The sequence below is a fragment of the Zingiber officinale genome, chromosome 8B, assembly GCF_018446385.1.
Source record: "Zingiber officinale cultivar Zhangliang chromosome 8B, Zo_v1.1, whole genome shotgun sequence".
NCBI lineage: Eukaryota > Viridiplantae > Streptophyta > Magnoliopsida > Zingiberales > Zingiberaceae > Zingiber > Zingiber officinale.
The window spans coordinates 38,272,375-38,298,581 of NC_056001.1; the positions used below are offsets into that span (position 1 = coordinate 38,272,375).

General features: G+C 38.4%; 2 protein-coding genes across 2 annotated transcripts; both read right to left on the reverse strand.

Moving 5' to 3' along the window:
* Nucleotides 1–438: 438 nt before the first annotated feature.
* LOC122013700 (serine carboxypeptidase II-3-like) lies at nucleotides 439–14,539 on the reverse strand. Its single transcript, XM_042569935.1, has 7 exons — nucleotides 14,167–14,539; nucleotides 13,971–14,078; nucleotides 13,650–13,858; nucleotides 2,793–3,053; nucleotides 1,981–2,048; nucleotides 835–940; nucleotides 439–585 (listed from the first exon to the last, which is right to left on the reverse strand). The coding sequence occupies exons 1-7, from the start codon at nucleotides 14,537–14,539 to the stop codon at nucleotides 439–441; spliced, it is 1,272 nt and encodes a 423-aa protein (XP_042425869.1).
* Nucleotides 14,540–24,594: 10,055 nt separating this feature from the next.
* Nucleotides 24,595–25,974, reverse strand: LOC122013702 (serine carboxypeptidase II-3-like). The gene is made up of 4 exons (XM_042569936.1): nucleotides 25,596–25,974; nucleotides 25,414–25,521; nucleotides 24,995–25,257; nucleotides 24,595–24,879 (listed from the first exon to the last, which is right to left on the reverse strand). The coding sequence occupies exons 1-4, from the start codon at nucleotides 25,972–25,974 to the stop codon at nucleotides 24,595–24,597; spliced, it is 1,035 nt and encodes a 344-aa protein (XP_042425870.1).
* Nucleotides 25,975–26,207: the final 233 nt, after the last annotated feature.

Here is a 26,207-nt window from a genome sequence, read left to right on the forward strand (position 1 = left end):
GGGGTGCTGGGAGCGAAATCACCTTTGTGAAGGGTTTATTGGGGCTTATATAGGTGACTTGGGTGAGAAGCAATCGAAACAAGTTTGGAATTGGAATCAATTTATTAACTCAAAATTATCAGGTCCATTAGTAGGTCCATGAAACCAGTCCAATTACCAGGCCTATTAGCATATTCAAATTGTAATTAATATGTCACAATTCTTGAAATATAATATATTATTTAGTACTGACACAATCACTTATTATTAATGATAATTTAAAATAAATTAAATCACTTAAAATAAAATTTCTAAATTACTAATTGAAGTCCGCCTCAACCATTGATTAACTTGTACAAGAGAGAATATTTAAACAAACTGTAGATTATATATATTATTTTTAACTATTGAACTAACAATAAATAACAACAACACCAACAAATTAATTGATTCAATTTCTTAAAACAACAAGGAGACGCAGCCCTTAAGGAACCTCGTGATCATCTCCAAAGCTCGAGCTGGCTGATAGCTTGGAACATTATGCCCTGCACCCTGAACAATTGCAAATGTCAAATTGTGATCATAAACCACAATGCATCCTCCAACCTGTATATTCATAATAAAAATCATCAAAGTTAATATTGTTCTAGTAGTCATAGTCATGGTTCGAGCATTGCAGAGAGTTTTGACGTGTTTTACTATAATTCTGCCAATATCATAGGAGCATAACTTGCTTATCCATGTATACACTTTCAAGTTCTTTTATCTATGGGTGAAGGTGGATTCAAGGATAATGAAATGCAAAATATATGAATGTGCAATTACCAAAATATTTAAAACAATATAATTGTCTACCTCACTGTTAAGCATCCAAGCTCTCCATGGAATCTTCACTTTAAGCTTTAGCTTGTTGAGAGAGTATCTTGTGGAAGTAACAGGAACTCTTCCATCAAAGGCACCACTGCACAATTGCATGCATGAATATGAAAGTGAACCAGGACAAAATTTGATTGAAAACCCCTCACTCGGAATCTGACAAACAATAACTTTATCTTTATCGTATGCCATATGTTATGTAGAAATCTTACAGACTTGTGCATGTCTCCAGGGCGTAGCGCAAACAGTGAGCGCATGACATCTCTGGCGTAATGACCAAGGGTCGATTCTCAAGAACTAACGACCTGGAGTTTACCCCACAGTACGCCTTTGGCCTATGTGCCTACATGTACCTCCCTCCATATCCGTGGAGTCGGCATTAGGGGAGCCGCTAAGGTAGTCGATCTACCTTTTCTTAAAAATTTGTGCACCTATAGCTACTAAAGCAATGAGCCTCGAAATGAAAAATCAATATATCTATAACTGTTATTGTAGTTACACAATGTGTAAGGGGCCATAAATTGATGCACCTAAAGTTGATACCCCTTATAATATGATGAAAATCTCTATTTACTTCTGTAAAACTGCTGTCATACGATGAAGACATTGATGGCGACGAAGGGGTTTTCATCTAAATTTTGTCTCTTACTTTAACTCATCTTCTGGGTTAGTTATATGAATCTAACAATGAGGCTATAATTAAACCCTAATTCCATTAGACAACAATTCGTGAATAATTGGCAACATTGTGGAAGGCTGATTTGACCAACCCTGTATCACTTTGCTGCATCGAGATAAAAAATATAATTAAATGAGTTGAATTTTTATTATTTTGTTTAAAAGAAAATAAAATTATCAAGTGGCAGCTTGGTGCATATGAAGTATAGATATATACCTACAATCAGACCAGGTGTAGTTGAGCTTTGTCACATTGGCATGTAGAGCTTTCTGCACCTTAGGATTGTTAAGGTATGATTGAGCGAAAATTTTGAATCAGTTAGGCCACAGAAAGAAGCCTCCTAAGGTGAACAAAAAAATATTATTCAAGTTCCAACTCAACATGTGGAAGAGGAGCTTGTGAAACACATGCATCCATGATCAAGAGGAATATATAATCTCTCTGACTCGAATGTAGAATGGCCGTGATCATAAGCCACCCTTCTCCATTTGTGCAATTTAATTACATTGAGTAACTGAGAAACCATAAAATGATTCAAGTGGAAAATAATCATATTAGTGATTAAGTTTAGAAAGGGGGGGTCTGCCCACCAAATGATCTAAGGAAACTTATAATCTCATCAAGTCAATCCTGCAGCGTATAGGTCTCCCTGAGTGCAATTTAACCTTATCCAGTGACTGACTTGACTGAGAACCATAAAATTATTTGAGTGAAAACTATGTAATGTTAGTGATTAACATTCAAATGATTGGTGGAGGGGCCTTGAAAGGGTAACAAGACCATTGCAATAGACAAAAATTGAACCAGATACCAACTCAACTACACATATAGAAAATCATTGTTAGCACCGTACGCAATAGCTCCTATTTTGATAATTCGATTGATTAAGGGTATTCTGAAATATTATTTATTTGAATAGAAAAATGAGATATTTTTATTATAAATAGTAGTAAAAGGTAATTATGCTCGTCTCATGTGTCGTTCACAGTCTGTCCTATAGAAGTTAGTTGTTATTTATTTGAATAAAAATGAGATATTTTGCAGATGAGGGTTTGCATCAAGTTAGTTGTTATTCTATTTCTCAAAGGATCATGATAGAAGTTAGCATTTAGTGTCTGATTACCCCTAAATCCAATATAGATTTTTCCTAATTTAACTTGCGATCAAACAAGAATGCAATGAACTTCGATTCTAAATTGACTCTAAAACTATCAGGAAAATGAGGATAAATATATAAAGATGCATGCAATAGACAAACCGAGGGCAACTTTGGAGTTGGCGTCACGCCCGACGAGAAGCACAGCGGTTTGTATATGTTGTAGACGTTCACTTCCGTGAAGACGTGGTTTGACTCAGCGACAGCCCGGTTGCACTCAGGAGGTTGCAGTTGTGCGCCCGGTGATAAATTGCAGAACTTGTGGATCGCAACGATGGTCTCGTTGGCTAAGAACGCGTGCGTCCAATAGTAGTCGAGAAACCCCTTGTTATTCGTCTCCTCGTCTATCACCGCGTTCCCGATCTAGGTCATTCGAAAGCAAAAAAAATGACATCTTTCGGCCAGGAACTAGAGGAGATTGATCCTTCCCAAATCATCTTACAATCGAAATGAGCACTTTCGATGAAGAATCGAATCTGAGGGGATCGATCCTTCCCAATCAATTTAATTAGCAATCAAAAGAGTGGGGATCGATCGATCGGACTGATTGTTCTCAAGATTCATGTCTTACCGCAATGCCTTTGAGGTTGATGAGGCAATCTTTGTGATGGAGTTGTAGGAAATGAAGAAAGTGGGGACGTGGGAACATGCCCACGTTCCCCACTACTCTTGATGGAAAAGACCATCATACCCCTAGGTCATTTTCTTTTATAAATAGTACGTCCAAGGATTATCAGGGTGTGCAACGTAGAGAGAGGAAGGAGAATATCTCAGACAGTGGTATTTGGTTTGTGGAATTGCGGAGAGCTTTCTGATCCTGTGATCGCTCTTCCGACAGCAAGTCTTGCCGATGTCGATTGCAGATCTACGGGAGATCAATATAAGCATTTACTGTTTATCATTTTAATTCGTATCCATACATTTAGAATAATCAACAATGGTATCATAACCAAATTATTTCTAAATACTTGATACGTATTATGAAATCACTGTTCGGATATTTTTCTATATCGCTTTGCCATTTCTCAACGTTGTTTTGCACGACTAATGTGTCGTAGCAAACAACTAACGGCAACTGCATAATGGCAAGGAGATTGGCGACAGGGTCACTGGTAGCCATTGCTTACCGACGACAGGGTCCCTGGTAAGAGTCCCGCCGGCGTTAGTGTGGCTGCTCGGTGAAGCACTGTGCCAATTGCAACAGTATAGCAATTTCCATGGGAGCAGGGCTCAGGCGGTGGGGATTTACCGGTGACGTCATTCCGTGGCCTGCGATGGTGTCCTGGTTGGCCGACGATGTGCTGGTGGATGGGACATGCACAGCAGATGTCTGCAATCTCGTCGGGCTTAAAGACGACTGGATTTAGGTGTCGGAAAGGACTGGCTATCGTCGGCACAGAAGGCTGGCATGGCCAGTGACCGAGTTCGCAGCGGTCGCGTGGCGGCGTGCGAACGTGGGCAACCGTGTGACAGAGAAAACACGATGCGAAGAAAATGGTGAAGAAACACGAAGCACAGTGCTTCATGAGGAAATGTTTGATTTTCAAAAATCAAATAAATAAATAAATAAATAAAATAAAAGGTTGCCTCATGCTTTTAAATTTAAAAAAAATGAAATTTTTTTATTTCGAATTGCTTTTCAATGAAATTTGTTTAAGCTTATGTGTTTTAAAAAAATTTATATGCATGTTGGAATTAATTAAAATTAGGATTATTAATCCAATTTTAATTAATTATGTGGGTTTAACCTAATTGGTTCAATTAGACCCGTTTAGATTAAATCATTAGTTAGTTTAACCGAACCAATTTGATCCAAACCCGAATCAATTTTGGTTAATTAATTGGATTTGGACCAAATATGATCAAATGACCAGATTCGTTCTAATGGGTCAAATTTGATTAAATGATTAGATTTGTTCTAATCAGTCAGACTTAAACCAATGAATATTGGTTTGGTCAAACAAACCTGAGTTTGATCAATAAGTCAAAAATTGATAGAAATGGACTTAGATCAAACAGTAACAGAACATAGGTACAAAAATCTCTGTCCAATTAGATTAGTTCTAATTAAGGACAATGGACCGAGCTTAGGATCTGGATCCATAATCAACCGATCCAATGTGTCTAACCAATTAGATCAGTTCTAATTGTCGACTTAGACTCCTGAAAATCAAGAAGATTTATTTTTCTTGATTTATTATGTTGGTACTATGCTTGTATAAATTTAATTAAGTCAGTTTTGTACTGGTTAGTCAGTTTTATACTAACTTATTTGATTTTAATTTTTTAGATGGAACGGACGATTACCACATTGACTCATCGCGAAGTGCGACAAAATCAACTAAGGGAGGATATTCAGGAGATAGAATATAACTCTATTTATGGAGTCGACGGACACATTGGACGACTTGATGATCTATTTTGAAAACTTGAGCGAGAAGAGTTTCCAGTCTTGGACAGTTATAGGACCTGAGCTTTGATATGTTCATTGCTAGAAAATCCTAGGATGATAGCAGTCTATATTTGGAGGCGTCATCAAGGACGTGTTGGTTGCTACTCAGAATATCGTATTGGTTCCCCTGTACAAAAATTTTGTACAAGTCCTGAACCTTTCCTAACAACCTATTGTGTTCTTTAGAAATTAAATTTGGAATTGCAAACAGAACTTAACATTATTGATCCAAATTCAACTTATCTGTTTTTAGTGGTTTAGACTTGGATCGCAAATGATGCTTAACATTATTGATCCAAATCTACCCATGTTACAAATTTGATTAAATATTTATTTCAGATATCGGCTTCCAGGTTAAATATGGCGAGGCACTAGGCCTTCTTGGTTATGGGAGCATCCACCACTTCCTAGACAAAGTCTTTCAATGAAATTCAATATTTAATTTCCTTATAGTAACCCTAGGTTTAACCAATAAGAAAAATTGAATCACAAGATAGAAAAACAAAAGAAACACAAATTTGAATCATAAATCCGAAACCTAGAATCGTTAGCCTCTTGTGTTTGGTATTTCAAAATCCATACAAAGAAAACTAATATGATGCAGAATATGATAACTAGTTATACCTTCCTTTGTAGCTATAGACCTCACAATCTTCTGCCGTATTCCTCTTCTTATCTCGGATGTCGTGTGGGCGACAATCTACTGAGATGAGAATTCACCCAAGCCTCCTTCTTCTCCTTGCAAGTTTCGGCCACCACCACCAAGCTCTAAGGGATGCTAGGAAACAAAGCTTCCTTTCTCTCCTTCTTCTCCAAGCAAAATCCGGCCACCAAAAATCTCTCCAAGACTAGATGCCGCGGGCCACTAAAGAAGAAGAGAAGAGGAAGAACTATGGAAGAGGGTCAGCCACACCAAGGAAGAGAGGAGAGGAAATAATAGATGTATTGTGAGGTAAGACACCTCTACCCTCTCTTTTATATTCCTTGGTCTTGGCAATTAAGGAAAGTTTTAAATATAATTAAAACTTCGTTATTTTCCCTTGCCAATGAACAAAAGGAAAATTTAATTAAAAATTTCCTTTTATTCTTTTAATGGTCGACCCCTACAAGTCCTCCAAATAAGGAAAGTTTTAAACACAAAATTAAAACTTCCTAACTTGTTTTCTGAAAATTTTAAAATAAAAATTTCCCTTTTAAAACTTCCCTTAATGATTGGTTATAAAATTAAATTTTTATAAATTAAAATCTCTCTATTAAAACATGTGGATGATTACAAAAAGAAAAGTTTTCTCCAAAATTAAAATCTTTCTTTTAACTACAAATAAGGAAAGATATCAAACCTTTCTCTTAATCTTTTGTAGAAACTATAAAAGGAAAGATTTAATTTTAAAACTCTCTTTTAAATCATGACTTCCACATAAGGAAAGATTTTAAAAATAAAATCCCTTTTAATTTTATTATGGTCGGCCACCTACTTGGGCTCCAAGCTAGGGCCGACCACCACTTGATCCATCCAAGGTTTATCTTGGTCGGCCCTTGCTTGGGCCCCAAGCTTGGCTTGGCCGACCACCTATAGATGGGTAAGAAGGTGAGTTTAGGTGGGTATAAGACTTTATAAATAAGAGGCTACGACAGGGACCGCGAGGAGGAATTGGTTTTGGTCTCCCGATAGACTTGAGATTCCCGTGTTCGCCCTGAATACCCAACTCAAGTTCATCAATAATATTTCATTCCACTAAAGAGTTATTATTGCACTACTACACCAATCCCATATTACTATATGGACTCCTTCTTATTATGAGTGTGTTAGTCTCCCTGGGTTTAAGATATTGAATGTCCACTAATTAGATGAGTTACTGACAACTCACTTAATTAATATCTAGATCCAAGAGTAGTACCACTCAACCTTATTGTCATGCCAGACTAAGTCCACCTGCAGGGTTTACATGACAATCCTTATGAGCTCCTCAAAGGGGCATCATCAACCTAGATTACTAGGACATAGTTTCATTCTATAATCAACAACACACTATATAAATAATATCATTTCCCAACTTATCGGGCATATTGATTTAACGAGCTAAATCTCACCCTTTGATAAATTAAAGAAATAAATATTAAGTATACGTGCTTGTTATTATATCATGATTAAGAGTACACACTTCCATAATAACAGAGGTTTTGTTCTTTTATATAGGTAGTATAAAAAGAAACTACCTCAAATGGTCTTGCTCAATACACTCATAGTGTACTAGTGTAATTTATTAGTCAAGATAAACTAATACATAATTACACTATAATCACTCCAATGGTTTGTTCCATTCCATCTTGGTTGTGAGCAACTATTTATAATTTATAAGGAACTGATAAGATGATCATCTGTGTGTGACACCACACACCATGTTATCTACAATATAAATTAATTGAAAAACTACACTTAGCATATAAATGTAGACATTTGACCAATGTGATTCTACAAAAAGATAGGCTTTTAGTATACATTCCAATAGGACGCGTCACATATTCAGTCATATGGTGAAGCAATTCCTCACATAATACTGAAGAGGATCCGGAAGAGTTCAAAGAGGAACCGGAAATGATCGAAGAGGACCCAGAAGTGGATCCAATTGAGGATCCTATAGAGAATCCTGAAGATGTCCTGCCTGAGATTACCCCAAATGAGTCCAGCCTGAAAGGGATAATATTGGGCACTGCACTAGTGTCTGTCCTAGTGGGAGTGGTAGTAGCCTATCTAGTTTACTAGAGTTCTGTTATTGTTATTTTCATTATGTAAGAACAATATTAGTCCATTTCATTCATGTCAGTTAGTTATATGTTAACAATATATAGCATAATTTTATATTAATGATATATTAAATAATTGTTCATTTAATTAAAGAAATCGTGATATATTAAATGATTAGTTCATTTAATTAAAGAAATTATGATTTTATAAATCATTAGTTCATTGGTTGAGATGTATGTAATAGAATTGATCAATATTGATTTGATTGGTCATACGAATGATGAGTGAAAATATTGTTGTCACTTGATTTTGTAAACCAACTCAAATTAATATTGAGTCAATCGTAAATTGCATACATATGAATTACAATGAATATTAAATAATGTGTTTATTTATGATAGATTATGGCAACCCAAAACATTATAGCTGAACTCAATAAAGGTGAAAAACTTAATGGGGATTACTATAAGATCTGGCACCTTAGGATACAATATGTATTTGAGGAACAAGAAATTCTGGAGGCTGTAAATTAGGTTATGATAGAACCTGTAGATGGCCCCACTACACAACACTGACGAGATCTTGATGCCTATAAGGCATGGAAGAAAAAGGACTCCACTGCGAAGGGCATATTGATTAGTTCAATGGTGGACGACCTAGTTTTGAGTATGAGTCGTATCTTTCGACTCATGCAGTTTGGGTAGCCCTTAAAGAAAAATACAGTGGAGTAAGTCTGAGCAAGCTTCGATAGTTGACAATCAGGTTTGACAGCTACAAAAAGTGTCCAAATGTATCAATAGTTCAACACCTCAGGGAGATGTTTAATATGAATCGGGAACTTAAAACTGCTGGTCATGAGTTGACCGATGAACAACAGGTTCAAGCAGTTATTCGTTCACTTCCAGATTCTTGGAAAACCATGAAGCATACCCTAACTCACAGTGAGATTATCAAGACTTTCACTGACGTCTCATGCCATGTAGAATTGGAGGCAGAGAGAATTGAATCGACAAGGATTTTGGACAAGCCTATGTGGCTGTAGGTTCTGCTGGATCATCTAGATCCATGAAACAGAAATGGTTCAAGAAAGGGAAGGGAAAGAAGAGGGAAGTTGTTGCTGTGGGACAGGGCCCAATCAAGAAGATAGTAAAGAAGACTGGAAAAAAACCTAAAAATAAGTTGACTTGTTTTAACTGCGGCAAGAAGGGTCACTTCGCTCGGGAGTGCACTGAGCCGAAAAAGGTAAATTCCAGCGTGTCTTCTTTTTCTGAGCATTTTGTTTTGTTAGCTCAGTGTTGTTAGCTGATTCTTATCCTTTGTGGATTATAGATTAGGGAGCAACCAACCATGTAGCTCGAGAGTGAGATACATTTGTGGAGTACCGTCGGGTACCAGCTGGCAACAAGTGGATCTATGTGGGAAATAATGCAAGAGTTGAAGTCAAAGGAGTCGGCACTTGCAAACTCAACCTCCATGGTGGTAGAGTTTTGTTTCTACATGACGTCCTGTATGCTCCTGAAATTCGATGGAATCTTGTTTCCGTTATCTGTCTTCTTGATTTAGGATATTGTATTAATGTTTACAGTTGATGTGTTGAACTTAAGATTGACTCAGTGTCAATTGGACATGGTTTTTTAACAAATACTTTTATAGTTCTTGATGTAGAACTAGATGTCAATTATGTTATTGATAGTTGTTTTTCAAACATTGCTCTAACTAGTAATGCAGATATAACTGATGAGGTTTGGCATGCTAGATTAGAACATATAGGACAAGAACATATGAATCAATTGGCTAGAGAGGGTCTATTAGGCACTCGGGCTAAGATTCAATTATTTATATGTGAGCATTGTCTTGTTGGAAAAGCAACTAGGAATCCATTTGGTAAGGCTATTAGATCTGAATCAATATTGTAGTTAATTCATTCGGATATTTATGGTCTGATGAATATGAAGGCTAGACATGGAGCTTCCTATTTCATTACATTTATTGATAATTTCTCCAGGTTCGGTCATGTGTATTTGATTTATCATAAATCTGAAGCATTGGATTGCTTCATTCGTTATATGAACGAAGTTGAGAATCAAATGAAACGTAAAGTTAAGACTTTACGCACTGACCATGGAGGAGAATATTTGTCTGATATGTTCAAGACAATATGTAATGATAGAGGGATTATAAGACAGTTGAATCCCTGGAACTCCACTGCAAAATGGGGTAGCTGAAAGAAGAAATAGGACTCTTCTTGAAATGGTTAGGTCTATGATGGCACAGGCTAAATTGCCAATCTCCTATTGGGGAGATACATTATTAACTGTAGCATATATACTTAACAAAGTGCCTTCAAAGTTAGTTCCATCTACCCCATATGCACGTTGGACAGGCAGAAAACCATATTTAAGTAATCTGAGACCCTGGGAATCAGCTACTTATGTTCATGATAGTTCTCACAAGTATGAAAAATTGGGACCTAGAGGTAAGAAATGTATCTTTATAAGATATCATGAGACCTCCAAAGGTTATGTTTTCATAGGTGAGCAACTAGATGGAACCATCTCCGAAATAGATTTGAGAGATGTAACTTTTCTCGAAACAGAGTTCCCAATCAGAGGTGATGTTGATAAAAATGTTCCTCTATTTGAGGAGGATGAGATATTATCAACAAGATAGATTTCAAAAGGAACACCTGAGTCTAGTCAACCGAGTGGGAGTGATATGTCGAGTCATGAGTTGACATCACAACAACCCAACTTACGGAGAAGTGTTCATAAGATCAAACCTAAGAAGAGGTTTGATATTGAGAATGAGGCATTGATTATATTTCCAATTGACGATGACGAGCCTCAATCTATTGAGGAAGCATTGAGATGTAGAGTTAGAGAAAAATGAAAAGCCCAAATGGTTGAAGAGATTGAGTCCATGATTCAGAATCATGTTTGGGACTTAGTCGATCTTCCTCTAGGGCGAAGGGATATTGGGAATAAGTAGATTCTCAAAATAAAAAAGAAAGCTGATGGATTGATTAATAGATACAGAGCTCGTTTAGTTGCAAAAGGATATACCCAAATGGAGGGTATTGACTTTGAAGAGACATTTTCTCCCGTAGTAAAATTTGTGCCAATACGAGTTATTTTCGTCTTTATGGCACATTATGACTTGGAATTACATCAAATGAATATAAAAACCGCTTTCCTTAACGGTGATCTTGATGAAAAATCTATATGGTTCAGCCAGAAGGTTTCATTGCCGAAGGCCAAGAGCAAAAAGTATGTAGACTTAAAAAGTCAGCTGAATACATCTTAGGAGTGAAGATCATAAGAGATCGTCCTAAAAGACTTTTAGGTCTGTCACAAGAGTCTTATATAAATAAGATGTTACATCATTTCAGCATGTCAAATTGCAACGTAGAACATACATCTATTGTGAAAGGTACTGTTTTAAGCAAGAGTATGTGTCCTAAAACTCCAGAGGAAATAGCCGAGATGAATAAAAAACTATATGTCAGTGTCATTGGTAGTTTGATATACACTATGTTGTGTACACGTCCCGATATCAGCTATGTTGTGGGCTTGGTCAGTCGCTTTCAGTCAAACCCAGGACTGAGACACTGGAAGGTGGTAAAAAAAGATATTCAGATATTTGAAAGCGACAACATATTATTGTCTCTATTTTCAAGGATCATATATGAGTCTGAAAGGTTATTCAGATACAGATTGGGCTGGGGACCTGAATGATAGAAAATCCACATCAGGCTATGCATTCTTGTTGAATGGTGATGTCATCTCCTAGAACAGCAAGAAATAAACTTATGTAGCTTTGTCGACTATGGAAGATGAATATGTGGCGTGTTCAGCGGCTGTGCAAGAAGCAGTCTGGTTGAGAAGGTTCTTGAAGCATCTGAAAATTACTAAGGATAGTGGGAGTCTAGTAACTATCTACTTTGACAGTCAAGTTGCAATAGCTTTTTCCAAGGATCCCAAATATCGTAACAAAGGCAAGCATATAAAAATTAAATATAATTTTGTAAGGGATATTGTTGCTAAAAGAAAAGTAATTCTTGAGTATGTCCCTACACGTGCTATGCTTACAGATCCTTTTACTAAGCCAATGACTAAAGAGTCATTTAAAAAACATGAAAAGTCTTTGGGACTTCGTAGAATGTAACAATATTGTAATAACAATCAGACTTTGTGATTTGATTGTGTCATTTGCCATAATCTATTCAGTGTATATGTTGTATTTGTTATATTCATATAAGATCTCGGTGACCATGTTGGCAGGTGGAGATTGGTTCACTCACATGGACAATCATCTTTGTTTGTTAAGTACAAATAGGGGTAAGACCGTTACTTTTAGAATAGCTTATGTAGCTGAAATTAGAGACAGATCCATAAGTTGAGATTGTCTTGATAATTGTGTCAAGATGAGATCATTTATGTGTTAATAATGATCGAAGTAAATGAACCCACCATTTACTGAACTTGTTGAAGGCCAGATTAGAATTCATTTGTTGAATTCAGGATTAGATATTAGGTATATCTAAATCAAAATCTGTACGATGTTAAATTTGAACACAACATGCGCTCTTTTTAGTAAAGAGAATAACATCGTAATATGTTATTCATACCACATATGCTATTGCGACAATAAAGGTAGTAGGAGAATGAATCACTATTTCTCTACTATGTGAGACCTTTGAGATTATAAGTTAATCTCAGTTTTTGTCTTAATGAATATTTAGCAGTTTACTTGAAGTTTTAATCAGTGTCTGCTACTTTAGCGTGTATCTTATGGCTATGTATGATTCAGTCTATGGAGCATAACTAGGAAAGTGACTAATTAAAATGAATAGTTTCTAGCTAAAAATGAAGATTAAATATATTTACATCTTTTGATATTATTCACTGGTCGACCCATTTCTGTTATATATAGAAATGAATGTGAATATTAGATATGGAACATGCTCTTGACATAATGGTCATTATAAGGGATTAGAGATGTTCATATTGATGTAAATAAAGATTATTTAATCTGGATAAATAGCAAGACATGGATATCTCCAAGATAATGGATGTGTGCCACTTGAAGATTGGATGAATCCTGGATAAAGGTTATGTGCCACCGGGAAAGAGGCTATGTGTCATGCAAAGTGTGTCTCTAATTTATTTGAGCAGCTAAGTAAAGTGTAACAACTTTATTAGCATTGATTGCTCAAAGAGCAGCTAAGTAAAGGTGTAACAATCTTCTTAGCAACTATCGCTCAGTGTGCTTGCTGTCGCACGAAACATTTTCTCTAAGTATGGATTGGATGTTCTAATATGGTCTATGTGACCAAACTCTCAAATAGTCTATGTGACTTATTAAGTCTTTGTGACTTACCTGAATGAACTAGTCTTAGTGACTTACCTTGGACGAGTGGGAGATATAGGAAATGGTGAAAGTGGGGACGTGGGAACATGCCCACATTCCCCACTACTCTTGATGGAAAAGACCATCATACCCCTAGGTCATTTCCCTTTATAAATAATACATCCAAGGATCATCAGGGTGTGCAACGTAGAGAGAGGAAGGAGAATATCTGAGGCAGTGGGATTTGGTTTGTGGAATTGTGGTAGCTTTCCGATCCTGTGATCGCTCTTTCGACAACGAGTCTTGCCGACGTCGATTGCAGATCTGCGGGAGATCGATGTAAACATTTACTGTTTATCATTTTAATTCGTATCCATGCAGTTATAATAATCAACAGGAGTATGGCATGGACAAGCTGGGGGACGTAGTGCCCGGTGTAGATCTCGCCAGTGATGAACAAGTCCTTCCCCTTATACTCCGGGAACTGCTCGAACCAGTTGATGAGGAAAACCATAGCGTCAATCATCGTCCTACAGTCGCCGCTCGTGGCGTAGTCCGACGTGGTGTTAGAGTAGGCGAAGTCGATGTCGGCGGGGCTCTCCAGGAACAAGACGTTCGCCACTGAATGGTGGCACGATGCCAGTCAGTTCGAGGTAATGCCAAAGCAGAAATCTTTTGTCACAATGATGATAATGATGATGATAATAATCATAATGATGATGATGATTCCTACCTACGTTCCAAGCATTGGGATTCCTATACAGAGTCTTGTCGTAGCTCATGACTCGAAACGGCCAGAGCTCCTGCATGGCGTCGTGCCCCAATGACGAACATCCCGACCCTGCACCCACCCATGCACACACAGCAATCATCACTCTATCGAAAAGCAAAACATGGATCAACCGATTCATTTTCTATTAATTTTATACCTCCATTGAACCAGTGCACAAGAGGCTTTGACCCGCTGCACTCGGCTGCCTCAACCAAGTAGTAAAACAGAGCCCGGTCGTGGGCTCTGTCGACAGTGACATACCCTGCGTACTGATCGAAATGCACGCCATTTGGCTGGCCGGGCAGCCGAACGACCTTGTCGGCCTCCTTTAGCCCACTATTGTCATAGACCTTCGACTCCTGGTCGGATACCGAAAGGAGACTGCTCGCCCATGACGATGAAGAAGAAGAAGAAGACCTCCCTGCTCCGTTGTTCAGCACATATCCTTGCCGCACTGTGCCAGAAGCTCCGCATTGTAAGAAGAAGAAGAAGAAGAAGAAGAAGAGACAGCTAAAACTTCGCTTCTTCATTGTTTGATTGGGAATGAGGAATGCAATGGAATTGAATGGAATCTTATTTATAGGATGTGCAATCGGATAATTATGGTGTAATTGATTGATTCTTGTTGTATTCGAAGGGGAATGATCTGTCTACTTCCTCTGGAAATGATCCGTTGAGGGAGCCTTCTTGTTGCTGCTGTTGCATGGAACGAGGAAATTCATCTATTTGGAAGGTGGTGATCGGGTCAGGTTTGGTTTATTTTGACTTGTCTAGCTGGCGTTCTATGCTTTTAGAACTAAAAGGCCTACTAATAGTAGAGAAGAAATCATGGTGACTAAAACAGAATTGTCTCATCTGTTTTAGAAGGCTATAAATTATAAGAATCTATTTAATCTTAGTCGGATGACCTTCTGTGCCTTCTTTAACACAGGGAGCATCAGATAACCTAAAGTATTATTTACACCTATCAAAAAATTGAACAAGATACCAACGTAACTACATATATAGGAAATCATTGTTAGCACCATACGCAATAGCTCCTATTTTGATAATTCGATGATTAAGGGTATTCTGAAATATTATTTATTTGAATAGAAAAATGAGATATTTTTATTATAAATAGTAGTAAAAAGTAATTACGTTCGTCCCATGTGTCCTTCACAACCCGTCCTTACGTTATGTGAAAGAGAAGGTAAATCACATAACCTAATGATGAGCTGTGAAGAAAAAGGTAAATCATGGAATCAACTTATAGTTAATCGTCAAATGATAAAAAGATGTAAAGAGTTTTTTTTCCCGAATGTATACGTCTATTAAAAAATAATCTATATCCAATTATAATAAACCTATAACTCTAATCAATTGGGCACTATGTGGGCACGCTATTTTTATTATAAAAGAATATTGGTAATATAGTGTATTATAATGTAGGGTGACCGAAGGAGTTATAAGTTTACATGCATTATGATAGCAATTTAGGCCTATCAAGCTAAGTTAATGCATGTGTCATGCTAAGCCCAATATGAGACTCAAATTTGACGTTCAGAAAGTTGATGACTCAAAGCAGACCCAATATTTATTCTTGGTTATAAGTTAACTAGCCTTTAGTTCTTTTGTTAGGTGAAATTTATTATCCTGGCAGCCCTCCACCAGTGTCATATACTATTAGAGAGAGTAAATTAGAAAAACGAAGTTAATCATTTTAGATTTTTTTTCTCATAATTATATGTTTGATTTTATAAGAATATATATTTTTATTTTAACTAATGATATGATGCTTATTTTGTTTATTAAAATTTCCAGGGACATGATGTAAATTAAGGCGTGGCATAAATATTATTGTATTAAGGAAGCAGGTGGACGAGTATATATACTTAAACGAGAGCACTCACCGAAGATATACAAAGGCTTCAATGTCAACTTCTCTAATAAAGTTATTCCCACCCACGAGAAGATTTATTAGTTTATTTTATTAGTTATTAGACATTTATTTTTTTAATATTTTATGATAATTTACTATTTTGTCTAAAATTCACTTTTTTATCTGTTATTTTTAATTTTACCAATTATTAATTATTATTTTATCGAAACAATTGATAAATTAATAAAAATGATTCAATTTTAAAATTAAGCAGCCGAAAAATATTTTGACAGGTAATTCAATTAGAAATGTTTACTAAATAAATATTAGCAGGTAATTTTTAAGAAATTACCGATCAAATTTAGCTGGTAAATTTTTTTAAAAAATTATAAATCAAATATATATTTGATCGGTTTTTTATAAAATTTGCTTGCGTTTTATTTTTAAAATTACTAGCCAATATATATTTAGCCGATATTTTTTAAAAAGTTTATCTGCCATACGATAATTTTTATAAAAAATACGGATTAACATAATGGTTAGATACTCATATTTATCGACCAAGCACCGACAAAATATTTTTGGCTGGTAATATATTGTCAGCCAAAATTATAAGATTACCGGTCATTTTGTTTCTCCAATAAATCTAACTTTTCCACCTTCACCCTTCTCGATCTAGGAAATCGCTCACGATCGGCAATCTCCCAAAGGAGCAAGCTCATTCGTAAGCGGCGCCTCTGATCTTGTGCGAGTTATTGACAGAGCAAGCTCCTCTGTCGATTGTGCCTCCGATCTGGAGCGAGTTATTCATGAATATGACTCAGTCGGATTTTGGCACAGTCGGAAGGAAGTCCATTGTTCAGGCTAACTATTTCCTTGTTGAGGTCATTTACAATTCCTTCTTATAATTACTGTGAGTATTTCTATCTCTTTTTAATGATCACTATAACGCACGTTCTTTCTGCTTGATTTACCATGTGCTGAAATTTCTATAGTATTAACAGTGAAGATAATACTTTCGAATGATAGTAGAGGTCAAGCAACAAGTGTACTTGTAGTCCCATTATGCAATTTTCTAATGTAACAAAAGGTTGATGTAGGGCTGAGTATTAGATTAAAAACTAACCAAATCGACATATTGAATAAATTAAACTGATGAAATATTAATTATTTCGAAAAAACTGAATTAACTAATTTTTTTTTAAGAATGATGGAATCATGAGAGATTTAATTGAAATCAATTTTTTTTTTAACATTAAAAATTTCTTAGTTCTTTTTTTTTATTTCATTCAGTTTAACCAAAAAATACTTAACCGAATAAATCAATTTTTTTTAAAAAAAAATGAATTATCGAAATAATTGAAGTGAATTTTTAAAATCTATTGGTTTGTTCAGTTTAATTCAACTTTTGCTCACCCCTAGGTTGATGCTTCTATCTCTAAGGTTGACGTGGTTTCTGATGAGGTTGGCATGGTTTCTGGTGGGTTGGGTGCATAGTAGGCTAATTAAGCATTTTATCATTTTTATTATGCACTTTTATCCAAGAAAATTTGCTAAAACAATAATACTAATGAATCTAACATGTGTTTACAGCAGGCGCACAAGCTTTTCGTAGCAACACACCATAAGAAATTTTTTTTTCTTGAATGTATTGAATGCATTGCACTAACATACAAAATATGGATTGATTCCTCATATCTTCAACCACTTCTACAAAATATATATGGATTGATATATTCAGACATTTCAGCATGAACCCACCTCATTGTCCTTCTTTCTCCTCTGCAAGGTCGTTGGTCTCATTTGCCCCATCGTCACGCTGCTCCTCTAGGGCAAGTTCATGCCCTCCGGCAACAACTTTCACTTGGCCTTGTTTGAGTTGGACACGAGAGGTTGGATGATGCTGCAATTGGTCGCCCATTGATCGTGGTCGGTCTATTGCCAGTAAGCTATGGTCGTTGGGCACGAGTTAGTGGTGGTCGGCAGATGGGATTCGTTTATCGATTGCCCTACCAGATGATCCAATGAATGAAGAGCATCTCCACGTTAAATGCTGCATTTTCCTTCATCATCCTTGTATGAGCCAATGAATGAATCAGATCCGGTAGTCGTTAATTGTCTCTTCATTCACCAAGCACCATGTGTTTGAAGTAGGACAACCAAGAAACCAGATCTAATACAACCATAAACCGCTTCTCTGTTCATTGTTGTTTTTTGTGTCTCTCCGGAGAAACAGTCTCATTAGTGAGGCGGTTATGCTGTTTTCTTACCCACTTGCGCCCTACATGTTTTCAGCGGACCAATGTGTGTGTGTGTGTGTGGGGGGGGGGGGGGGGGCTGATCCGAGGATGAGAAAATGAGATCAATGCTGAGTGGCCTTGAAGATATATGAAGTCGGCAATTGAGGCCAAAATAGGGAGGATGCTGGGATTTGGAGTCGATGTCGGCAATTGAGACTCAAGCGTGAATGATGTTGGCTATTGAGGTCGAGATAGGGTGGATGTCGGCAACTAAGGCCGAGTACGGAGGATGTCTGCGACCGAGGCCCAAGTCTTAGTAGTTGTTTTTTCTCAAAACAAATTGTATTCCTTGGGTCTGATTCCTTTCGGGTTTTGTTTGACCCACCTTGACGTTGATTGGCATGCTAGTACTACTTTTATTCATATGAGATATGTGCAGAGCAGTAGGAAAATTCTGCCACATAAAGGCGGTTGATAGCTGACTGCCCCCACACCATGTGGGGATTGTTGGTCCCTTTGGAGGCCGGCAAGAGGGGAGGGGTGAATTGCCCTACAAAATTAAACTCGAACCTTTCTCGGATTTCAACTATATAACATAAACACTTGTAATAAAAAGTAGAGACTAAGTAAAGAAATCATACACCAGAGATTTACTTGGTTTGCAATCAGAGGATTGCTAATCCAAGGAAAGTAAGCGCACTATGATCTCCTCTAGGCGGAGAAGCCTCTTTACAACGTTGACAGCACAAATGAAAAGAACACAACTGAAAGCACAGAAAGAATTGATTACAAGTGAGTTGCATTCAATGTACGGATCAGTACTTTATTTATAGTACTGGTCCGAGCGCCTGAAAGTGGTTCCGGGCGCCCCCGGGGGGATAAACTTTATCCCCCAACGGTCAGTTTGCGAAAATCGCGATTCTAGTCAAAATCATGCTCCGGGCGCCCGGAAGCATTCCGGGCGCCCCGGAGCAAAAAGTCAACTGCGGTTGACTTTTTATCCGGGATCACTTCTCCGTTAAGTCCCAGTCTCGGTCCGGGTCTGTTCGCTCCGGCTCTGCTAGCTTGGGTGATCTCGGCCTTCCGGAATAGGGCTCACCCGAACCCATGTTCCGGCCTTCTCCTCGAGCAGCCTTCCTTCCCGGTTTCTCGTCCCTCGAGCGTCGCGCACGCTCTTCTCGTCCACCGGTGTACTCTTCCGCGGACACCTCGTCCCTCAGACGCACCGAGCCCGTCGGCTCTCTCCCGTGCCGTCCTTCTCGCTAGCCGCGTCTTCCGCTCGACTTCCTGTGTTCCTAAGCTCCTGCACACTTAGACACAAGGGTTAAACAAACGCAGGACCTAACTTAGCTTGTTTGATCACATCAAAACACCTTGGGGTTCCAACAATCTCCCCCTTTTTGATGTGAGCAACCCAAGTTAAGTTAGGGTAACCATATGCAATAAAAACAATTTATATTAAAATAAGTCTAAATATTTTTCAATTGAAAAATTATAGTACCTCCTCCTAGACTTAACATACTTCTCCCCCTTTGATCACATAAAAATTGGGGTTATAAACAAGTCTAAGGTAAATTCAAACAAGAATTTTTAAGTGTAAAATATTTAGTAAAGACACTCTTCAGAATTTTTCGTTCTTAAAAAAATATTTTTCAGATAAGAACAGTCATAAGTGTTTAAAAAAAATTAAGTTTAAAACTTATCTCAGCATTCCTAAAAAAAAAATTTAAATTTTTTTAAAAAAATTCTAAGTGAATATTCATAAGAAACAATTCTAAGTCAATTTTTTAAAAAAATGATAAGGCAATTTTAAAAAAAAATCTAAGTTAACCTTTTAAAAAAAATTCTAAGTCAATTTTCTTGAAAATTTCTAAGATAAAAAAATTTCTAAGTTAGGTTAGAAAGTTTTTAAATATTTTCTAACACAAATTGAATAACTCTTTTAAAGCATTAAGTAATTTAAATTAATACTTTTTCAGTTAGTCAATTAAACTTTTCATTTCGATAGTTGGCTTCCAGGTCGTGGCGAGGCACTAGGCCTTCTTGGTTATTGGAGCAACAACCACTTCCTTAGACAAAGCCTCATAAAGAAATTAGTTGTTTAATTTCCTTGCTGAAAATGCTAAGTCTGACTTTAATTTTAAGTTAAACAGGTTTTTGGAATCCAGTAAAGGTTCCTACCTACAGGATTAACCAAGTATTTCCTAGGTATATAGATTTTTGATATATTTCTAATTTGACTTTGATGAAATCTATAATACCAATTTAAATTTCTAAAAGTAGGAATATTTGAACCATTAGATTTTTTTAATCTTTCTATTTCTTCTTTTAGTTTTTCATTTTCAATTTTCAATTTTTCAAAATCTTCTATAAGACATGATTTTGCCAAAATTCTCTTTGTTTCTAAAATTTCATTTTCTAATTTGACATTTTTATTTTCTATTTTATACATGGATTTAGTCATAGCTTTTATACCAGAGTAAAGCTGATCAGGGGGTAAGAGGCATACCTCACTTACCATGTCGGACTTGAAGCCTGAATCTCCCCCTGCTTCACTGCTTTCATCCGAGGTCGCTCCCCCTTCATCGATGCTAGGTTCTGATATACTTTGTCTATCGTAGCTTGCCATTAGTGCTATTCCGGCATATTCTTGAGCTTCTGATTCGGATGAAGAAGTGTCGTCCCAAGTTGCTTTTAGGTTGTGTTTCTTAGGAGACTTCCTTTTAGCCTTTTTGAGTTCTGGGCAGTCTTCTCTTAGGTGTCCCTCCTTCTGACACTGGTAGCACCGCACCTTTCTTCCACCTTTTTGATTCCTTTTATTCTGCATTTTAAATTTATTAGATCTAAAAAACTTTTTAAAATTTCTTACCATGTATGCTTCTTGATCGTCTTCGGAGTCTGACTCGAGTTCATCCTTCTGGGTTGCGTTCAGCGCCATAGTCTGGGTTGTATCCTTTGTCGTTCCTGCATACCTGGTTTCATGCAATTCAAGAGTAGAAAACAACTCTTCTAAAGTGCTTACCTCCAGGTCTTTTGAGATGTAGTAGGCGTCGACGATTGATGTCCATTCCGGAGTTCTTGGAAACGCGTTGAGCGCGTAGCGTATAGTGTCCCGGTTTGTTACCGTTTCACCGAGGTTCTCGAGACCAGTAACTAGTTCTTTTACCTTTGCGTGTAAACCAGCTACTTTCTCACCTTTCTCCAGACGGATGTTCATCAGTTTGTTGCGGAGGATGTCCCTTCTAGCGAGCTTTGCTTCAGACGTTCCTTCATGGAGTTCCAAGAACTTCTCCCAAAGTTCTTTAGCAGATGCATAGTTTCCGATGCGGTTGACCTCTTGAGGCGGTAACACGCTCAGCAGGTGATGTTCCGCACGGCTGTTTGCTACCGACTCATTCTGCTCCTTCTTTGTCCAATCGCTCTCTTCTTTGTCTTTTCCATCTTTATCTATTGGAGCTACAAAACCATATTTCATAATAAACCGAATTTCAAAATCTGTTTTTAGGAATACCTCCGTACGACGCTTCCAGTCTGCGAAGTTCCCCTCGAATTTTGGTGGAACGATGCTTGGTCCGGCCATCTTGTTGCTTCGATCGGCGGTTAGTCCTCCTGAACCACTTGTTGGTCCCTTTGGAGGCCGGCAAGAGGGGAGGGGTGAATTGCCCTACAAAATTAAACTCGAACCTTTCTCGGATTTCAACTATATAACATTAACACTTGTAATAAAAAGTAGAGACTAAGTAAAGAAATCATACACCAGAGATTTACTTGGTTTGCAATCAGAGGATTGCTAATCCAAGGAAAGTAAGCGCACTATGATCTCCTCTAGGCGGAGAAGCCTCTTTACAACGTTGACAGCACAAATGAAAAGAACACAACTGAAAACACAGAAAGAATTGATTACAAGTGAGTTGCATTCAATGTACGGATCAGTACTTTATTTATAATACTGGTCCGGGCGCCTGAAAGTGGTTCCGGGCGCTCCCGGGGGGATAAACTTTATCCCCCAACGGTCAGTTTGCGAAAATCGCGATTCTGGTCAAAATCATGCTCCGGGCGCCCGGAATGGTTCCGGGCACCCCGGAGCAAAAAGTCAACTACGGTTGACTTTTTGTCCGGGATCACTTCTCCGTTAAGTCCCAGTCTCGGTCCGGGTCTGTTCGCTCCGGCTCCGCTAGCTTGGGTGATCTCGGCCTTCCGGAATAGGGCTCACCCGAACCCATGTTCCGGCCTTCTCCTCGAGCAGCCTTCCTTCCCGGTTTCTCGTCCCTCGAGCGCCGCGCACGCTCTTCTCGTCCACCGGTGTACTCTTCCGCGGACACCTCGTCCCTCAGACGTACCGAGCCCGTCGGCTCTCTCCCGTGCCGTCCTTCTCGCTAGCCGCGTCTTCCGCTCGACTTCCTGTGTTCCTAAGCTCCTGCACACTTAGACACAAGGGTTAAACAAACGCAGGACCTAACTTAGCTTGTTTGATCACATCAAAACACCTTGGGGTTCCAACAGGGATGCCGCCGTATGTTGTAGTCATTGGGCGAAAGCCGGTGCTAGTCGATAGGTAGAATGTATTCGCCTTTTACCTCATCGGCGAGTTCAACATCTACAATCTGATCACCGACGACTGACAGCGAGGGAAGTTGATGCTGCCCTCCTTACGGTTTTCCTACCTTTGCGTCGCCTAGCCATAGAGCGTGTTCATGTCCGGCGGGAGGGACACAACTAATAAGAGTATATTGTCGGCACTGGCCTACGACACGACGACAGGCGCATGGGTGAAGATGGCGGCTCTGTGGTGGTGGTGGGTGTTCCAGCAAGATAGGGCTCATGCATTATGACGGACACCCACATCGCCGCTGCTGACAAGGAGAGGAGGTACTTGTGGTGCGAGAGACATAGGTGCGAGAAAGTAGCAAGTCGATTGTCGGAGCCCAATTAATTGTTGCGTCATGCTGATGACTCATAGTGTGGGCACTTAGTTTAGCGAACCGATCATAATAATTTTTTTAAAAGAAAAATGTTTTTTTAATATTAATTATTTTTTAAATCATGATTAAATCAAGCCAGAGATAATATTTAAAAATCATAGATTGGATTTTATTTGACGTTTGATATCACAATAAACAACAACAAATCAATTGGTTCTTTGTTGAAACACTTAAACTGCAGGGAGATGTAGCCCTTGAAGAAAACTCTTGATCATCTCTAGAGCTCGAGCTGGCTGATAACTTGGAACCTCATGTCCTGCTCCTCGAACAGTGGCAAATGTCAAATTGTGATCATACACCACAGTGTATCCCCCAACCTACATATTCACAATACAAATCATCAAAATTAATGTCGTTCGTTCTACTAGTAGTCACCATCGTTAGAGCAATGAAGAGTGAGGATAACTTGTCATCAATGTAAACACTTTCAATTCCTGGTGCAATTGAGGATAATTAATTATATATTATGAAAAGATTTAAAACGACACAATTGTCTCCCTACCTCACTGTTAAGCATCCAAGCTCTCCATGGAGCCTTCACTCTAAGCTTTAGCTTCTTGAGGGAGTATCTTGTGGAAGTAATAGGAACTACTCCATCAAAGTCACCGCTGCACAAACCCAGCCAACGCTTAGTTAGGGACAAAATTTGATCGAAAACCCCTTCACTCGCAATCTAATGAACGATATCTTTGTCGTATGGCATATGTTATGCAGAAATCTTAAAGCTATCATACTTGCACATCTATATCTACTAAATCAATGAGGCTCGAAACGAAAATTTGATATATCTATATATGTTATTTTTACTTACACACAATGTGTATAAGGACCACAAAATCTATACACCTATTTATACGAAAGCATTGAAATTGTAAAGCTGATTCACACACTAATTAGATATGATGAAGACATCTAATGATTTTTTTTACCTGTACTTCAAAATCCTAATCCCATTAGATAATAATTCGTGAATAATTGGCAACATTGTGGAAGGCTGATCTGACCAACTAGGTATCACTTGGCTGCATGGAGACAAAAATATAAATAAATGAGTTACTATGTTTAAAAGAGAAATAAAATTATCAAATGACTTTATCTTATATGAGATATGTATATACCTACAACCAGACCAGGTGTAATTGAGCTTTGTGACATTGGCATGTAGAGCGTTCTGTACCTCAAGATTGTTAAGGTATGTCTCCACGTAATTAGAAGTACAAGGATCAAAATTCTCAATCTGCATCTGAATTTAAGTAAGACATTTCAATATGTTAGTCAGTTCTATTCACAATTGATATGATTGTGTGAAAATTCTCAATCTGCATCATAATTTAAGTATGGCATTAATTTCAATCTTTGCAAGTTCCAACTTTAGAGGTTGCTGCTCCTTGTAGTGATCCAACAAGAATGCGATGAACTCTGATTCTTGAGTTAACAGGTCAAATCGATTATTCGATCTAAATTTGCTCTGAAAATACAAGGAAAATGGGGATAATTAAATGTCAAGATGTTCGGAAGAGACAAACCGAGGGTGATTTGGGAGTCGGCGTCACTCCCGACGAGAAGCACAACGGCGCGTATATGTTGTAGACGTCCAACTCGTACACGACGAGGTTGGCCTCGTCGACCGCCCTATCGCACTCAGGAGCTGTCTGCGGGGCGTCCAGCGAGAAATTGCAGAACTTGTGGATCGCGTGGATGGTCTCGTCGGCGATCAACGCGTGCATCCAAAAGTAGTCAAACGTCCCCTTGATATCCGTCTCCTTGTTGATCACCGCGTTCCCAATCTAGGTCATCCAAAATCAATTTGAAATCGATCGAGATCCATCTTTCCCGATTTAATTTGTAAAAAAAATGAGAGGGGGTCGATCGGACTGATTGATTTCGGGATCCATTGCTTACCGCGATGCCTTTGAGGTTGATGAGGTGATCTTTGTGGTGGAGTATGGCGTGGGCGAGCTGGGGAACGTAGTGGCCGGCGTAGCTCTCGCCGGTGATGAAGAAGTCCCTCCCCTTATACTCTGGGAACCGCTCGAACCAGTTGACGAGGAAAACCAGCGCGTCGGTCGCCGTCCTACGGTCTCCGCTCTTGGAGTAGTCCGACGTGGTGTTGGAGTAAGAGAAGCCGACACCGGCGGGGCTCTCCAGGAACAAGATGTTCGCCACTGCATGGCACGATGCACGTCACTCGTTCGGCGTAATGCCAAAATAGAAACCTATTTTCACTCTATTCCCTAATCTTTAGGAAATATCATGTGTATGTACACATGATGATGTTGATGACAATGACGATGACGATGACAATGACAGATTATCCTAACCTTCGTTCCAAGCGTAGGGATTCTTGTATAGAGTCTTGCCGTCACTCATGACCCGAAACGGCCCCAGCTCCTCCATGGCGCCGTACCCTAGCGACGAACACCCTGGCCCTGCACCCACCCATGCCACAGCAATCACCACTCTATCGATCGAAAAGCAACATCATTTTATACTAATTCCATACCTCCATTGAGCCAGAGCACAATAGGCTTCGACCCGCTGTTCTCGACAGCCTCGGCAAAGTAGTAAAACAGAGCCCGTCCGTTGGCTCTGTCAACTGTGACATACCCCGCGTACTGATCGAAATGCACCCCTTCTGGCTGGCCAGGCAGCAGAACAACCTTGTCCCCCTCCTTCAGCCCACTATTGTCGTAGACCTTCGACTCCAAGCCGGATACTGAAAGAAGACTGCTCGCCCAAGAAGAAGAAGACGACCTCTCTGCTTCGTTGTTAAAGTAGAACTTGTTTAGCGCATCTCTCTGCCTCGCTGTGCTGGAAGCCACGCAGTGTAAGAAACAGAGGAGGAGGAAGAAGAAGAAGAGACAACTGAAACTTGGCTTCATTGTTTGATTGGGAATGAGGAATAGAATGGAATAGAATCTTATTTATGGGATGAATCATTGGATAATTATAGGATGAATCTTTTATATGGGATGGATTCTTGTTGGAGCCAGCGGAGATTGATGTGTTTGCTCTATTTGGCAATGGACTCTTTAAAAGGCCAACAAATGATTAATTTTGAATAAACATTTTCAAAATTAAAAGAATTTTAAAAAAGATTCCACTTTTTTCAATA

Bases quoted from the DNA above. Each gene is read 5' to 3' on its own strand.
- LOC122013700 (XM_042569935.1), bottom strand. From the start codon at position 14,539: ATGAAGAAGCGAAGTTTTAGCTGTCTCTTCTTCTTCTTCTTCTTCTTC. The intron at 13,859-13,970 runs GTAGGAATCATC...GCCACCATTCAG, and splicing joins TCCCAATGCTTGGAACGTAG to TGGCGAACGTCTTGTTCCTG. The intron at 2,049-2,792 runs GTTTGTCTATTG...ATGGTTTCTCAG, and splicing joins CAACTCCAAAGTTGCCCTCG to TTACTCAATGTAATTAAATT.
- LOC122013702 (XM_042569936.1), bottom strand. From the start codon at position 25,974: ATGAAGCCAAGTTTCAGTTGTCTCTTCTTCTTCTTCCTCCTCCTCTGT. The intron at 25,522-25,595 runs GTATGGAATTAG...GGGTGGGTGCAG, and splicing joins TGTGCTCTGGCTCAATGGAG to GGCCAGGGTGTTCGTCGCTA. The intron at 25,258-25,413 runs GTTAGGATAATC...CGTGCCATGCAG, and splicing joins TCCCTACGCTTGGAACGAAG to TGGCGAACATCTTGTTCCTG.